Source organism: Suricata suricatta, chromosome 9 (assembly GCF_006229205.1).
Source record: "Suricata suricatta isolate VVHF042 chromosome 9, meerkat_22Aug2017_6uvM2_HiC, whole genome shotgun sequence".
NCBI lineage: Eukaryota > Metazoa > Chordata > Mammalia > Carnivora > Herpestidae > Suricata > Suricata suricatta.
In genome coordinates this window covers 71,620,039-71,636,367 of record NC_043708.1, presented here as the reverse complement: position 1 = coordinate 71,636,367, position 16,329 = coordinate 71,620,039, and the positions used below count along the sequence as shown (strand labels likewise).

General features: G+C 40.0%; 1 protein-coding gene across 1 annotated transcript in view; it reads left to right on the top strand.

Annotated features, from left to right (window-relative positions):
• The first annotated feature begins 5,820 nt into the window (after nt 1-5,820).
• RPGRIP1 (RPGR interacting protein 1) overlaps nt 5,821-16,329 on the top strand; it is a 63,849-nt gene continuing 53,340 nt past the window's right edge. Inside the window, exons 1-3 of the mRNA XM_029951535.1 lie at nt 5,821-5,948; nt 10,787-10,900; nt 13,534-13,639. Of these exons, the coding sequence (XP_029807395.1) occupies nt 5,851-5,948; nt 10,787-10,900; nt 13,534-13,639 (318 nt within the window). The 5' untranslated portion in view covers nt 5,821-5,850. The remainder of the gene's footprint in view (nt 5,949-10,786; nt 10,901-13,533; nt 13,640-16,329) is intronic.

Below are 16,329 nucleotides of genomic sequence, written 5' to 3'. Positions count from 1 at the left end.
CTGGGGGCCATCTGGATGTCCTCTTTGGAGAAGTGTCTGTTCATGTCTTCTGCCCATTTCTTCACTGGGTTATTTGTTTTGTGGGTGTGAAGTGTGGTGAGTTCCTTGTATATTTTAGATACTAGCTCTTTATCTGATATGTCATTTGCAACTATCTTTTCCCATTCTGTCGGTTGCCTATTAGTTTTCTTGATTGTTTCCTTTGCAGTGCAGAAGCTTTTTATCTTGATGAAGTCCCAAGAGTTCATTTTTGCTTTCATTTCCCTTGCTAGAACTACGCACTATAGGCCACTCTAATGAGTCCGATCTCCTTGTGCCACAGTTGAGCCCAGTTGTATTTTCCAGGCCTGCCTGGGTTCAAAGTTCAAGTCCATGCACTTTTATGCTACCACAGATGAGATGTATTTGCTTTGGTGACTGGATTCTTAGGGGGAGGAATCAGTTTGTCTTGGCTCAGTCAGGGATTTCGGCTGCCCCTGCCTGAGGCAAGGTGTACAGCCTGAGGTGAGATGCGCAGCAGGAGGTGAAGTGTGCGCCATCACAGACACAACTGCGGATTCCCAACCCCCAGCGGGGATTGCGATTGCGTTGGGGGAGGAAGGAGTTTCTCTAGGCTTCCTGCAACTGTTCCCCGAAGCTCCTGCAGCCTGAGTGCACGCCCAGACCTCCACCGCTGCCAACTTCCTGCCGGGATTGCGTAAGTGTGGGGGCTATTTTTTCCCTGTTGGCACCAAGGATTCAGGATTTGTGCCGCCAAAGCTGGGGGTGAGATGCGCCTTGGAAATGAGGTGCATGCTCCTACTCCCAAAACCGAGGTCGAAGTGAGTGTCCCTGGTGCTGCTGCTGCTGCTGCTGTGGCCGCTGACTCCCCGCGGAGATGGCACAGGGAGTGAAAGCTGTTCTTTCCCTTGCGCCACCTGGGTTCGGGATTCGGGCTACCCAGCAGTTATACATGGAGTGAGTTTCTCTTTCCAAGCCAGTTAAGTGTTCTTTACCTCTTCCCCAGAAACAGTACTATGAGCATGTTCAGTCTCTCTGTCTCTTCCCTTTGTCTCTGGGGCTCCACGCGCTTGCCCCGTGTTGGGCTGGGGCTCCCATCTCCCCTGACCCTCTCGGGCTGGCCCGTTTTCCAATCTCGCCAGTTCGCACTCACTCACTCAGGTGTCTTTGAGGTTGTCTTCTTTCTGGATTCTGTATTTTCTCCTTCTGCTCTTGCAGATGAGAGTAATGTCCTTCTCAGTTCGATAGATGGGGCAGAGGAAGTTTACAGAGCTCCCTTCCTCTCCGCCATCTTGGCTCCTCCCTCCTACATTTTCTTGTAAGGATTTTATAGTTTTTTTTTTTTTTACTATTTTTTTTACCTTCTTATTTATTTTTTAACTTTTTTTTTAACTGTTTTATTTATTTTTGATACAGAGAGAGACAGAGCATAAGAGGGTGAGGGGCAGAGAGAGAAGGAGACACAGAACTGGAAGCAGGCTCCAGGCTCTGAGCTAGCTGTCAGCACAGAGCCTGACGCGGGGCTTGAACCCACGAATGTGAGATCTGACCTGAGCCAAAGTCGGAAGCCCAACCGACTGAGCCACCCAGGCGCCCCGGATTTTATAGTTTTAACTCTTACATTTAGGTCTGTAATTCTTTTTGAGTTAATTTCTTACATGGTGTGAAATAAGGATCCAAATTCATTCCTTTGTATGTGTCTCTCTAGTCATCCAGGACCATTTGTGGGGAAAAAAAATCTTTCCCCACTGAATTTTCTTGGCACACTTAGTGGAAAGCACTTAACTGTAAACATAAGGGTTTACTTCTGAACTTTAAATTTTATTCCATTAACCTACCATGTATCCTATGTCAGTACTGTGCTGTCTTGATTATTGTAGCTTTGTAGTAAGTTTTGAAATCAGGATGTGTGAATTCTCCAACTTTGTCTTTTTCAAGGTTATTTTAGCTATTCTGGATTCCTTATATTTCCATATTAACTTTAGAATCAGCTTGCCAATGTCTAGGGGGGAAAAAAGCCAACTAGAATTTTGATAGGGACTGCATTGAATATGTACATGAACTGTGGAAGTATTGCCATCTTATCAATATTAACTCCTTAAATCCATGAACATGAGATGTCTTCTATGTATTTAAACATTTTTTAATTCCTTTAAATGATCTTATAGATTTTGGTGTGCAAATTTTGTACCTCTTTTTTACATTTATTTCCATGTATTTTATTTTATGGTATTATAAGTTTTTGTTATATTAATTTAATCTTCAGATTGTTCATTGCTATTAGATAGGAATATCATTGATTCTTGTGTATTGATCCTTTACCCTAAAACCTTAGTGAACCCCTATATTAATTCTAGTAGTTTTTTCTTTAAGTTTATTTATTTTGAGAGACATAGAGTGCATGCATGAGCAGGGGAGGGAGGGAGGGAGAGAGAGAAAATGAATTCCAAGCAGGCTCCATGCTGTTAGTTCAGAGCCCACTGCAGGACTCAGTCTCACAAATTGTGAGATTATGACCTGAGCTGAAATCCAGAGTTGGAGGCTTATTCAACTGAGCCACCCAGGTGCCCCTCTAATAACTATTTTTTAAAGTGGATTCCTTAGGATTTTCTATATACATAATCATGTTACCTCTTAATACAGATAGTTTTACTTTTTTTCTAATTTGGATGTATTTTCTTTTTCATGCCTAATTTCCATGATTAGATCCTCCAGTAAAATGTTAAATAAAAGTGGTAAGAGTGGACATCCTTGTCATTTTCCTGATCTCAGTGGGAGAGCTTTAGGTCTGTTAAGCATGATTTTAGCTCTGAGTCTTTTGTAGACGACTCTTATCAGGTTGAGGATAATTAACTTCTATTAGTAGTTAATTGAATGTTTTTATTATGAAAGGATGCTGGATTTGTCAATTTTTTTCTGTGACTATTGATATGATGTGTTTTTGTCTTTTAGTATATTAATATGGCATATTGCATTGATTGATTTTCATATGTTAAACCTTATTGTATTCCTGGGATAAATTCCATTTCCTATGGTTAAAAGCCTTTTTAAAAATGTTTTATTTATTTTTGAAAGAGAGCACAAATGGAGTAGGTACAGGGAGAGGGGTGAACAGAGCATCTGGAGTGGGCTCTCGCCTGATGTGGGGCTTGAACTCATGAACCATGAGAGCTGGGTGCTCAACTGACTGAGCAACCCAGGTGCCCCTGGTTAAAAGCCTTCTTAAGTGTTTTATGTGTTGCTTGATTCAGTTTGCTCTTGTTGAGGATTTTGTGTATGTAGTTATAAGAATTATATTGATCTATGGTTTCTTTCTTGTGATGTCTTTGGTTTCAAACTTATGTAATAAGTTGGAAACTATTGCCTGTTCTATATTTCGGAAGACTTTGTGAAGGATTGATGTTAATTCTTCTTTAAACGTTTGGTAGAATTCATCAGTGAAGTCATCTGGGCTTGGGATTTTCTTTGTGGGAAGTTGTTTATTAAAAATTCAGCCTCATACGTTTGTTAAGATTTTCTGTTTCCTCTTGAGTCAATTTTAGTAATTTGTGTCTTTCTAGGGAATTTTCCTCTGCATCTAGGTTATCTAATTTGTTGACATACAATTGTTTGTAGTATTCCCATATAATTCTTTCTATTCTTTAAGTTAGTATGATGTTACTTTGTTCATTCCTGATTTTAGTGATTTGAGTCTTCTCTCTTTTATTTTGGTCAATCTAGCTAAAGTTTTGTTAACTTTGTTGATATCTCCAAGAACCAATTTTTGTTTTATTAATTTTCACTATTTTTCTGCTTTCTGTTTGATTTACTCCTGTTCTACTCTTTGTTATTTCCTTCCTTCTACTTGCTTTTAGTTTAGCTTCCTTTTCTTTTTCTAATTTCTCAAGGTTTGATTTGAGATCTTCTTTTGTAATGTAGACATTTACAGCTATAAATTTTCCCTTTATCCCTGTGTTTAACTACATCCAATAAATTTTGGATTGTGTTTTCATTTGTATAAGACATTAACAATAAAACATGTTTAATCTAAAAAAAAAAATGGAGGACCTAGTCAAAGCAGGAGGAAACAAACCACATAATGTCTAGGGTTTGTTCAATTACTGATGTTAAATGGATCATAATATTTTAATAAGTGAAAAATCTATTATGTTCAATATGCTCTTTAGCAGTGGATAACTGGGGATTGTGTGCTTCTCAAACGTTTAACTCTTTCATGAACTGAAATTTGGACTGGCTCAGATAATTTTCAAAGTTAGAGAAGTCACAGTTTTAGTAACTGAAAACCCTGTGTAGCAATTAACCACCTAGAGAGTCTAGTCAGTTTTGAGGCCATCTGCGGGGGACCAGCCCACACACCACTGTCTAAGAGTCTCTGAGTAGGGGATTGGTGTCGGTGCAGTATCTATAAGAAAAAGCACAGACACAGTGAATGGTGGTAGTACCACACTTTACTGTGAGGTTCAGTAACTTATATACCATAGGTGATTACATTACTCTTTTAATGATTACATTGTTTGTAACTTTGAGGTTTGAGTAAGAATCACATGTTCCAGAAAATATTATTATTTTTATGGAAGAGAGAACAGAAAATCAAAAACAATAACATAATTCATTACAGAGTTTCAAAAACAGGCATGAAATACATTAACGGGGGTCTTGTTCTACGCATATAGTATAATATTAACCAAAGCTTAAGAAAAGGCCATTTTTCTTTAGAGGTTTAAACAATAATCTGTGGGTAAGGTGCCCCTGACCAGGGAGGGAGTTTCAATCAGAAAATCTGCCCATTTACCGAAACCACAATCAACAAGGAGTATGAATAATAGAAAAATTAGCTCCAGTCTCTGATCTATTCTGATTAAAAGGTCAAGTGCACATTTTCTAAAACAAAGGAAAGCAGGGCCCAACAAGCCATATAGCACTGCTCCCCAATCTCCCAGGACATGTGTTGTTCAATCCTGATCCTCAAATGGGGGGACCATACTGTGGTCCAGGGTCACACTTTCCTAGATGACTCTAGGGACTTTGCGATTACATATGTTCCCCCCAGAGGCTTTGCCATCACAGTTGGATCTCCTCAGCAGGATTTTTGGCAGAATGGGCCCCTACAGCCAGCCACATGACCAAAACATCAAAATAACTTAATGTTTGTTCAGAAGAATATGTCAGAATGAAGGATTTACATATTGACTGTGGAAAAAGAAACTTTTGTAGCTTTTATTACAAACTGTGTCCAATTTTACTCCTGTTATGTACGAAATACAGTATGTATTTCACACACTGAAAAGTTTGCTCTAGTTTCCTCTGCTTAGAACAAGGAGACGCTCTATCTCAAGGAGGCAACTTTGGAAATAGTTTCTCCAGACCACAAAAACAAATTAAATGACTCTTTGGTAATCAAGAAAGTTTTCTATCCTTTTCCTTAGTAAAGGTTTGAAGATGGTTGTGGGCACAGTCTTTGTCTATGTCCAAATTATCTAGTAAGTAGAAAAAATAAAAGAGTAAATTAAAAAGAGAAATTAAGTAGACTAACAGCCCTATTTGATGTCTTTATAAAGAGAATGTACCTTCTAGACAGGACTTTGAATCATACCTTGTGCTGAAACAATATGGAATGACATTCCATATCCGGGAATAATATGGAATGATAAAGAGGTCCACTAGCACACATTTCACCTATTTCCTGAATTTCCTTTCAAACACTCAACTTGACTCATAGATTGAAGCCTTCTAGGAAAAATGTGATGAGAGCCCTGATGGGTTAAAAAAATTACATGTAAAAATAATCTCTATTTACCCTTTTCTGGGACTTTAGGTAAGAATATAAAAACTCAACCACCATTGAGCAGAATGAGCCGGGAAGAACTGGAGGACAGCTTGTTTCGTCTTCGTGAAGAGCACATGTTAGTGAAGGAGCTTTCTTGGAAGCAACAGGATGAGATCAAAAGGTACCTTGTATTCTCCTTAAGTCTTTTTTTTTTTTTTTTTTTTTTTTGAGAGACAGAGAGAGACAGTGCAAGCAGGGGAGGTTCAGAGAAAGAAGGAGGTACAGAATCTGAAGCAGGCTCCAGGATCTGAACTAGCTGTCAGCACAGAGCCCGACGGAGGGCTTGAACCCACAATCATGAGCTCATGACCTGAGCAGAAGCTGGACGCCCAACCGACTGAGCCACCTACGCGCCCCCTCCTTAAGTGTTTTAAAAGCTGGGGAACAAAGGGAAACAGGGGCAAGTAAGAGAAGGAGGATTTTGTTTGTAAAACAAAATGAAGAATCATGTTGATCGTTTCCTGTATCAGGCATACATATATTATAAGTATATTAACAAATTTATTATAATTGTGATTAACTCATTTAATACTATGAGGGAGGAGGTACTATTAAGAGGAGAAGGAAACATAAAGAGGTTAAGTAACTTGCCTAAAGTCACAACTAGTGAGTAACTGTGCTGAAAAGCCCTTAACTCCAAAATATCCCATGTATAGTAACCTTATGTTATTGGCTTTCAAAAGTGCAACTATTGGGATGAGACCTGGAGAGGAGTCTGAGAGGGAGTGTGGCTAGATTAATAGATGGGAAGAATGAAAGATCTGAAAGTTCAGAGTTTCTCACTAGTACATATTTTGAAGATATTGGTGTCAATGCCTTCCAGCCAAAGACTAGCAGAAACATACCTATAGTTGAGCAAGTTGGATTTATTACTCATTGCAGCTAGAGAAATGCACGCTGTAGATGATATAGTCATCTCAGTAAGAATGTGTTAGAAAAGAATCTATTATAGGATTTGAGCTTCAGTTGGGTGATTTGTGGGAAGGTCTAATATAATAGGAGTTTGCTCCAGATGTGATACCATTAGAAAGGAGGGACCCCGCCTTTGGATATCTCAGTTAATCATTATCTACAGGGAAGGTAGACTAGAGTGGAGCTAAAACTGTAATTGGTTAGAGTAGCAGTCGCTTATTAACCAGGAAAGGAGAATGCTTGGTATTTTGTGTGTGGCACAGCGACCTTGTGTTTTTATTTAGATGAAATTATACAGTAGTCTTGTTCAGTATTGCTTTATCATGGTCTGAGGGGCCTTGTCTGATGTTGGTGTTCTGTGGGATTATGTCCAACAGGATAGTAAGATGACCTAGCTGTGAGCGGCTTCAAACAACAATGGGAATTAGTTAGGTTAGACCCATTCCTCAATGTCAAGAGCAGCTTTTTGATTTCTCAGGGGTAATCCCCAGGAGTGGTTCAGAGCTTCATGTGGAACCTCTCGGATGTGGGCATCCATTGTGTGCCAGCACTCTCCAGAATTAGATTGTTTTATATTGCAGAGAACTTGAGAATCTGGTGAAAGCAGAAGGTTGCATAGGCCAAAAAATCTTACTTCTTAGTTGATAACCAAAAAGTACTTATGATTATAGGTATTAAGTGGCTAAAAATTAGATTCCATCACCCCTGGCTTGGGGCAGTTTACCCAGCTATTTAATTACTTGATTTATCTGGATATGATATATAATAATAATAATAATAATAATAATAATAATAATAGCTAACTCCTACAGTGCTCACAATGCATAGCACTGCACTTAAAAAAATTTTTTTTAAATATTTTATTTTTGAGACAGAGACAGAGCTTGAGTGGGGTAGGGGCAGAGAGAGAGAGGGAGACATAGAATCTGAAACTGGCTCCAGGCTCTGAGTTGTCAGCACAGATGCCGACCTGGGGCTCAACCTCATGAACTCTGGAGAGATCATGACCTAAGCAGAAACCAAGAGTCAGATGCTTACCTGACTGAGCCACCCAGGCACCCCTGCACAGTACTGTTCTCAACACTTTACATATATTTATTTATTTAATTCTCATAACAATCTAACAAGGCAGGTGCTATTTTTATCTTTATTCATAAATGAGGAAACTGAGCACAAAAGGTCAATGACATGCCCAAAGCCACGTAGTATGTCAGAACTGGCAGGCAGGGGACCACAGAATCTGATGAAGAGGGTTGAAAGCATGATTTAGGTCAAGATGACAGATAGTGGGGGGCTCCTGACTGGCACAGTCTATGGAGCATGAGACTATTGATCTCGGGGTTGTGCATTCAAGCCCCACGTTGGGTATAGAGATTACTTAAAAAAAAAAAATGACAAACTGTGATTGACCACTAAAGGTAAGGTTCAGTATATACTAGGGGCTATAGAAGAGTAATCATATACAGGGGTGTACAGACAAGTGGGATGGAAGAAATAAATATTAAAATGTATGCTTTTACTTAATTATCAACCCTTTATTTTGTTGATGTTGTAGCATAACTACAATTTATTAGGACAGAAGTAAATGTATATAATTTTAAAATAAACATAAAAATAAATATATTGATGAATCCCCCACACTTTTTTACTAAGATCACTGCATGATCATTGCAATAGAATGGACAAAGATGGATACCACAATCTCCCTGCCCCCAGAAAGTTACAGTGTATTGGGGATAGAAAATTAATTTCTGAAAGTGTAAGTAATGGACCACAGTAGATAAATTTATATCAGGGACCAGTTCATGATGATTGGCCACCAAATCAACTGTAGAAATAATAACATAACTCACAGAAGGAAAGGCACTCCTACCGGCTCCACTTTTGCCCTTAGGATGAGGACAGCATTGCGCCGACTGATGGCTTCGGGCCGGGACCTAAGGGCAGAGGTGGAGGAGGCCGAGCAGCCTGCCCCGTGGCGGCGGAAGGAGGGGTGGCGGCAGCCCCCCAGTAAGCACCAGCGCCCCCTGCTGCATGGGCTGCCGCTGCAGTTCCAGCGCGGTGGTCCCCCTGCTCCCCGCTGCGGCCAGCCTCGAGTCCACGCGGGACAAAGACAACTCCGCACGGCCGCTGCCCGGGTACCTGAGAAACCCAAGAGGGGTAAGGTTGAAGACCAAGTTTCCAACAAGGCTGAAACACTGGGAAGGATTGATTTGGCAGCCTCGTTTTCCCCCTCACTGCTTTGTTCCACCCACCACCCCATTTTGCCCATTTGTTCCCAGTCCTTTCTACCTTCCTAAAATCTTTTTTTTCTCCTGGTGAGATGTCAGGTTCACAATTCTCAGTTCACCATGAAGTACCATGGAGAAGAGAAGCAGACAGGGAAACAGGAATTCTGCTGGTCAAGTTCTGCAGGGAGTCTAAAAATACACATACACATAGTGAAAACTTTGCAGGGGCACCTGGCTGACTCACTCCCTTATGCCTCTGACTCTTGATCTCAGCTCAGGTCTGGATCTCAGGGTGGTAGTTCAAGGCCTGCATTGGGCTCTACTCTGGGCCTACTTAAAAAAGAAAACAAAAACCAAAAAGATTTGCATATAATTCCATGAGTTCAGGGATGTCTAAAGCCCAATTCTGAAGTCTAAGCCTAGAAATCAGGCTCTCAGTAAGAAGTTGCAATTTCTTTTCTTCCTCTATTCCAAATGGTGAAGAGTTTGTGGCTGCTAGGAAACCCAACACTGAATTAAATAAAATGTTTTGTGTAAATTTCCTTTACCTAGCCTACTCATCCCTGATTTAAGTCCATAGGAATTTGGTGTCGTTAGTTAAGTCCAAGTTTCCGTTCAGTTTGACTTCATCATTTTTGAGTACCACTTACATATCCACCATCAAAGGTAAACATTCATTAGAGTTTTAGACACAGAGTTCCTTTCTTTGCAGCTTTTTTCTTCCCACTTATAGTCACTTACTTGACAGTCTGTAGCCCAGCTCACTTATTAAGTCTGTATTTACATATCTATGCAAGAGTAAAGTCTGAGAGCTGCATCGGCTCTGGTCATGATCTCACCGTTCAGTGAGTTGGGCCTGCTAGTTGGGCTCTGTGCTGACAAGCGTGGAACCTGCTTAGGGTTCCTTCTGTCTCCCTTTCTCTGTGCCCCTCCCCAGTTCTCTTTTTTTCTCTCTCAAAAATGAAAAAATAAACTTAAAAAAAAAAAGAGTTGAGATAAAGGAAAAAAAGAGTAAAGACTGAGAACCTGTCCCCTGAGATCAGTGGTTATTATAAAAATTTCCTCCAGGTCTCAAATCTACCTAGTTTTAGCCCTTGGTGTTCTGGAGAAATCTGTTGCAGGGTTTGCATCTTCTGTCTAAACTTCCAGAGCCCAGTAACAGGCTAAGCTACACAGCTCCTCCTACATTCAAGGAACACATGACAAATGAAAAGTCCAGAGGTGAAATATCCAGTGAATCCAGTGAACCGTAAGTTACTCTTATGTTACCCTTACGTTACTCTTTCTGCTTTAATTGGAAATACATCATTTAGGGAACAAGTGAATGTTGGCATTTTCAGATCTTTTCAGCATAATCGGAGAAGATGAAAGTCAATCCTAGGTCAAATTCCAACTTCATTGCTTAAAATATGGGAAATCAGCATCTCTCTGTCTTTGAAAGAAAGGCAAATAAAGGCCCTTTCCTTAATTGAAGGTATTCCCTCTCTTCGCCTTTATATTTTTCTCTCTTAGGTCATAATTAATTTCTACTTCTATTTGACACTTGAAAGCTATATTTTGTAAGATTAACCATTACACATACCAAAACTAACTCCTCTAACTTCTTTTCATACACGTGCGAACCCAGTTCTAAATGCCTAGAACAGCAATTTCTATGTCTTCTTTTTGTGTTTAATGTTCCTAATTCTAACAGTATAATTTCTTTCGGCAAAGTCATAATTATTTTTTTAATAGTTTATTGTCAAATTGGAAAAGTCATAATTATGACTAAACTCATTGGTCTGTGCATGCCTAATAGTGCTCATATCGGGACCAGCAATATGATGCTGGTGGAAGAACCGCCCACGTCTCCTGAGAAAATGTGGTCCAAAGATGAAGACTTTGAACAGAGAAGCTCTTTGGAGTGTGCTCAGAAGGCAACAGAGCTTCGGTAAGCGAGTGGCATTCTGTGTCTCAAGCCATGTGAACTGGAAAAGTAAGATTCTTATTGGTATCTTCAGGGGAAAGGAGAATGCCTGGGATTAAATTCAATTTGAGAAATAGACCTGGATTCCTATGTGGGTTAAGAAAAGGATTAACCTAAAGAGAATGTTTGTGTATATTAGAAGATTTGCTACTTCACTTCACAGAAGGAAAACTATTTCATTCTCGTCACCAGATAGGGGTTCTCAGCCCTCACTGTGCACCAGTCTTTGGAGAACTTTTTTATTATTTTATTTTATTTATTTTTGAGAAAGAGAAAGAGAGAGAGAGAGAGAATATGAATGAATGGGGGAGGGACAGAAAGAGAGGAGAAAGAATCCCAAGCAGTCTAGGCACTGTCAGTGTAGAGCCTGCTGTGGGGCTCGAACTCACGAACCATGAGATCATGACCTGAGCTGCAATCAAGAGTCGGTTGCTTAATTGACTGAACAACCCAGCCATCCCTGAAGAACTTTTTTTTAAAAAGTGGACTTTATTTTTTAGAGAAATTTTAGATTCATAGCAAAACTGAGCAGAAAGTACAGAGATTTCCCATATACCTCTCATCCCCACCTCCCCACTTCCCCAGCCTCCCACATTATCAGTCTTCAATACCAGAGTGGTATTTTTGTGACAACAGATGAACCTGCACTGATATATCATTATCACCCAGAGTCCATAGTTTACCTTAGGGTTCATTCTGGGTGTTGCACATTCTGTGGGTTTGGACAAATGTATAATGACATGTATAATGTACAGTATTATACAGAATAGATTCACTGTCCTAAACATCCTCTGTACTCTGCATGTTCATCCCTCCCTTCTGCCTGCTTACTCTCCCCGCCCCCTCCACCACTGATCTTTCTACTGTCTATCTGGTTATGCCTTTGGCCAGAATGTCATATGGTTGGAATCATACACTATGTAGTCTTTTCAGATTGGCTTCTTTCACTTAGCAGTATGCATTTAAGTTTCCTCCACATCTTTTCATGGCTTGATAGCTCATTTCCTTTAGCAATGAATAATGTTCCATTGTCTGGCTGTACCACAGTTTATCCATTCACCTACTGAAGGACATCTTGGTTGCTTCCAAATTTTGGCAATTAGGAATGAAATTGCTGTAAACATCCATGTTCAAACACAGTTTTCAACTTGGATATGTTTTAAAACCACAGAAGCCTGGGGGCACCTGGGTTTGCTAAGTTGGTTAAGCTTCTGTCTTTGGCTAAGGTCGTGATCTCATGGCTTGTGAGTTTGAGCCCTAGATCAGGCTCTCTGCTGTCAGCGCAGAGCGTGCTTGGGATCCTTTGTCTCCCTCTCCCCTCTCCCGCCCCACACAGAGCTTGCTCGCTCGTGCGCGCTCTCTCTCTCTCTCTCTCTCTCTCTCTCTCTCTTAAAAATAAACATTTAAAAAGCAAATAAATGGGGCACCTGGGTAGTTCAGTCGGTTGGGCATGAGAGGGGGAGGGCAGAGAGAGAAGGAGACATAGAACTGAAAGCAGGCTCCAGGCCCTGAGATAGCTGTCAGCACAGAGCCTGACGTGGGACTCGAACCCACAAACATGAGATCTGACCTGAGCTGAAGTCGGAGGCTCAACTGACTAAGCCACCCAGGCGCCCCTAAAAAAAAATTATTTTTTAAAAGCAAATAAATAAGACCATAGAAGTCTGAAGGGGAGGTGGGTGGGATGGGTTAATTAGATGATGGGTATTAAGGAGGGTACTTGTTATGATGAGCACGGGGTGTGTAAGTCATGTGCCACTGAATTCTATACCAGAAACCAATATTACACTACATGTTATCTAACTGGAATTTAAATAAAAATTTGGAGGAAAAAAAATGTTCTAATCCAAAACAGACAATATTGACTAAGAAAACAAAAAAATAATACATGAGATAATGCAATATAGAATATATCCTATAAAAATAAATTAGGTAAATATGTTATATAAAATAAAAATCTTGTGTTATAATATATTTCATATAAACAGATCCTGAAAATTAAAAAGCAGATAAAACCCCACAGAAGTCTGGGCCTCATCCCAGAGATTCCCTTTCATTTATGTAGGGGTGGAGTTCATGCAGTAAAAATTGTAAAGATTTCTCCGGATGATTCTAATAAGCAGCTGGGACTGGGAATCACTGAGGCAGAGTCTAATGCACCCAAATCCTCAATACCTTTCATATATTAAAGAAACTACGATCTCCTAGGTTCAGAAATAATAATCTTCCCTTTTGTTCTCTTCCATATCCACACCTTTCTGGTTTCTCAAAGGAAACAAGACTTAAATTCAGTTGGACTTTTCAAGGTTTATGGGAAGCTGTAAACACCATAATTTTTAAAATAGCTATTATGTTTGCTCAGAACACAGAGTTTTAAAGTTGGTGGTCTCTCTATCAAATCTCAGCTGGTGTGAGAGGAAATGAGAGAAAGAAGTTTATTTATTGGGGTATACATTTGCTTCCTACTTCTGGTATGTTGTGGGCAAGATAAAAAGCCAAGAGGAAAGAGGAAAATGTTCTTGGTGCAGTGTTGGGGAGAAAGGTGTTTAACTGTCCATTCACAGAGATAATATTTGAGCACTGTCTTCTTTCTACAGAGCTTCCATTAAGGAGAATATAGAGCTGATTCGGCTTAAGAAGCTTCTACATGAAAAGAATACTTCGCTGGTAGCAACAAAAGCACAATTAACAGAAGTTCAAGAGGTGAGCTTCTAGGGCAGGGCAGCATGGGCTGGTCTGTGGTACCCTCAAATCATAGAACCCTGGGATCCTTGGCAGATTTAGAAGCCCTGGGCCCAATTAGGGTCCAATCCAGTTCCAGCTCAAACTGTCTGTTACCAGGTTAGGGGTGGAGGCTGGAAAGAACTAGTTACTACTATTTTCTCCATGATACACATGGAAGACCACAACTGAGAGAAATTAAATTATTCCTTCCACAACTTATGGGGGATATTCAAATCCATACCTTTCAATTCAGTCTGTTTTCTGTCAAGTACTTCCCATTATCTCTCTATTAGGAAGAAGGCTCAAGCTCTGCCTTCCAAGGTGGAATTAAGTGGGGTTAACTTGTGCTCAGAGTTAAGTTCCCAGCCAGTGGCCACAGTCAGAATGTAATTAAGACGGAAAGCCACGAGCAGTCACAGGGGAAGGGAAGGAGACTAGTCTTTCCTAAGCATTGTCTATGTGCTAGCCTCTGTCCCAGAGTTTAAGCTTAAGAAGAACCCTCAATGTAAACACACTTAATGGATGAGGGAACTGAGCCTCAAAGAAGTTAAGTAACTTGCTCAAGTCATAAAAATTGTAAGGAGCAGAACAGATTTTGATTCCAGGTTTATCTGACACCACAGCTCGTACTCTTTTCTCATTACCACACAATAGAAACTCCTATCTGAATGAATGGTGGAAACAGGGCATCAAGGGTCTAAGTGATAGATCATCACCATTCTTTTATTGAGTATTTCTTGAGTGCCAGGAAGTGTGCAAAGCACTTTGACACAAAGATTACAATGTAAGGCAGCTCATGCCTTCAAAGAACTTAACAGAGTGAGAGATCAAGATGTAAACAAGTCCAGCTGTCCACACACAGGGTATTGGCGGGGACACGAGAGAGAGTAGTCAGATCTACTGGAGAATGATGTGTGGGATCCAAAAAGGATTCATGACAGAGTATAGTCTTGAGCCAAATATTGTGATACTTTAGGATTATCAGGTGCTAATGAGTGTGCAAGAGAGGGGAGGGCTTTCCAGAGGAGGAGAGGTTGAAGCCCAAGGCATGGAGGTGAGAAACCTCAGGGGCCAAATCATGGAAACCTTATCAGAGTTTTAGACTTTATCCCATTGCCAGTGGAGAGCTGCAAAAAGACTTTAAGTAAGTTGATAACATGATCAATTTTCCCCCAAAGAGATCACTTTGCTTTTTTTTGAATGTTTGAACTTTTTTTGAAATACATTTTAATAAATAGTATCTTTAAAAGCTGTTATGAAGTGATAATGCTTACTTATGGGTAGTAGAATTATAGATGACTGATATTCTAGTCTTTATATTTTTCTGAAATTTTCAACTTATCAAAAATTATAAAACTACAAGGAAGGATCATCTGGCAGTGGAGTGAATGATATAGGTTGGCTGATACAAGTAAAGGGATCAGGAATCAATGTGGTACAGTGGTACAAAGGAAACAGGATGAGGGCTCCCACCAACGCAGTGAGAAAGGCCCATGGAGAAAGAACTGTATTGGTAACTTCCAGGAAGTAGAAGAATGGATGTCATCTCCAAAAGGGAGTGGTTGAGGAAAAGGGGGAAATGAAAGATGACTCCTGGGTGTCTACCATGGGCAAGAAGATGATGGTGGTGTCATTCATCTAGATCGCCTACAGTTAGCACTGCCCTGGGTACTTCTGTTCTGATGGGGACAAAAGGCATCTTTCCAAGGTCAGCCCCCAAACCTGTGTTTTGAAGGAACTATGCATATGCTGATAGTCTTTTTTTTTTTAATGTTTTATTTATTTTTGATACAGAGAGAGACAGAGCATGAGAAAGGGGAGGGGCAGAGAGAGAAGGAGACACAGAACCAGAATCAGACTCCAGACTCTGAGCTAGCTGTCAGCACAGAGCCTGATGCGGGGCTTGAACCCACAAATGTGAAATCTGACTTGAACTGAAGTTGGAGGCTCAACCTACTGAGCCACCCAGGCGCCCCAGCTTACAGTCTTTTGATTTGATTAATTTGGTAGCACCTATGGAATGTGGAAATATGGGAAAGAAGGTAATTTATAATTGTATGAGTAAATAGTAGTATTTGTTGAATTACATTTTTTTTTTACTACACATATTCCTCCAACACATTAAAGGAAAAAAGGAAGCAATTCAATTCTAAATTCTTACCCATGTTAGTAGGAGGGGTAGAGATGGCCTAAAATGGTGAGCAGTCACCCATACTTTTTTAAAATGTAAATTTTACAATTTGTTTTTCACTAGCAGTTACCTTTCTACTCATCCTTTCTTACAAATGTAGTAAAAAAAAAATTGCATTTTTTAATCCTTTAGCAGTAAAATACGGTGGTCAGTAGCATAGACTCTGGAGTTGGACAAGCCGAGGTAAAGTTCTCCCTCTGCTTCTTGATAGCAGTATGACTCTGAGCAAGTGACTTAGCTCTCTGAGCTTTGGGTTTCTATTTTTAAGGTTTAGGTAATAATGTCTACCTCTCAGATAATGCTGTAAGGATCAAATGAGATATAATATATGTGAAACATTGTAATGATCATAATGTAATAGATCATGAAACACATAGTAACTGCTCAACCAATAATAGCTTGCTTATTGTTATTCAGTTTGCTTATTGTGTTTTTCTGTTTCTGAAACTGGCAAGAAAGCTTTTTGAAGCATGCTGAG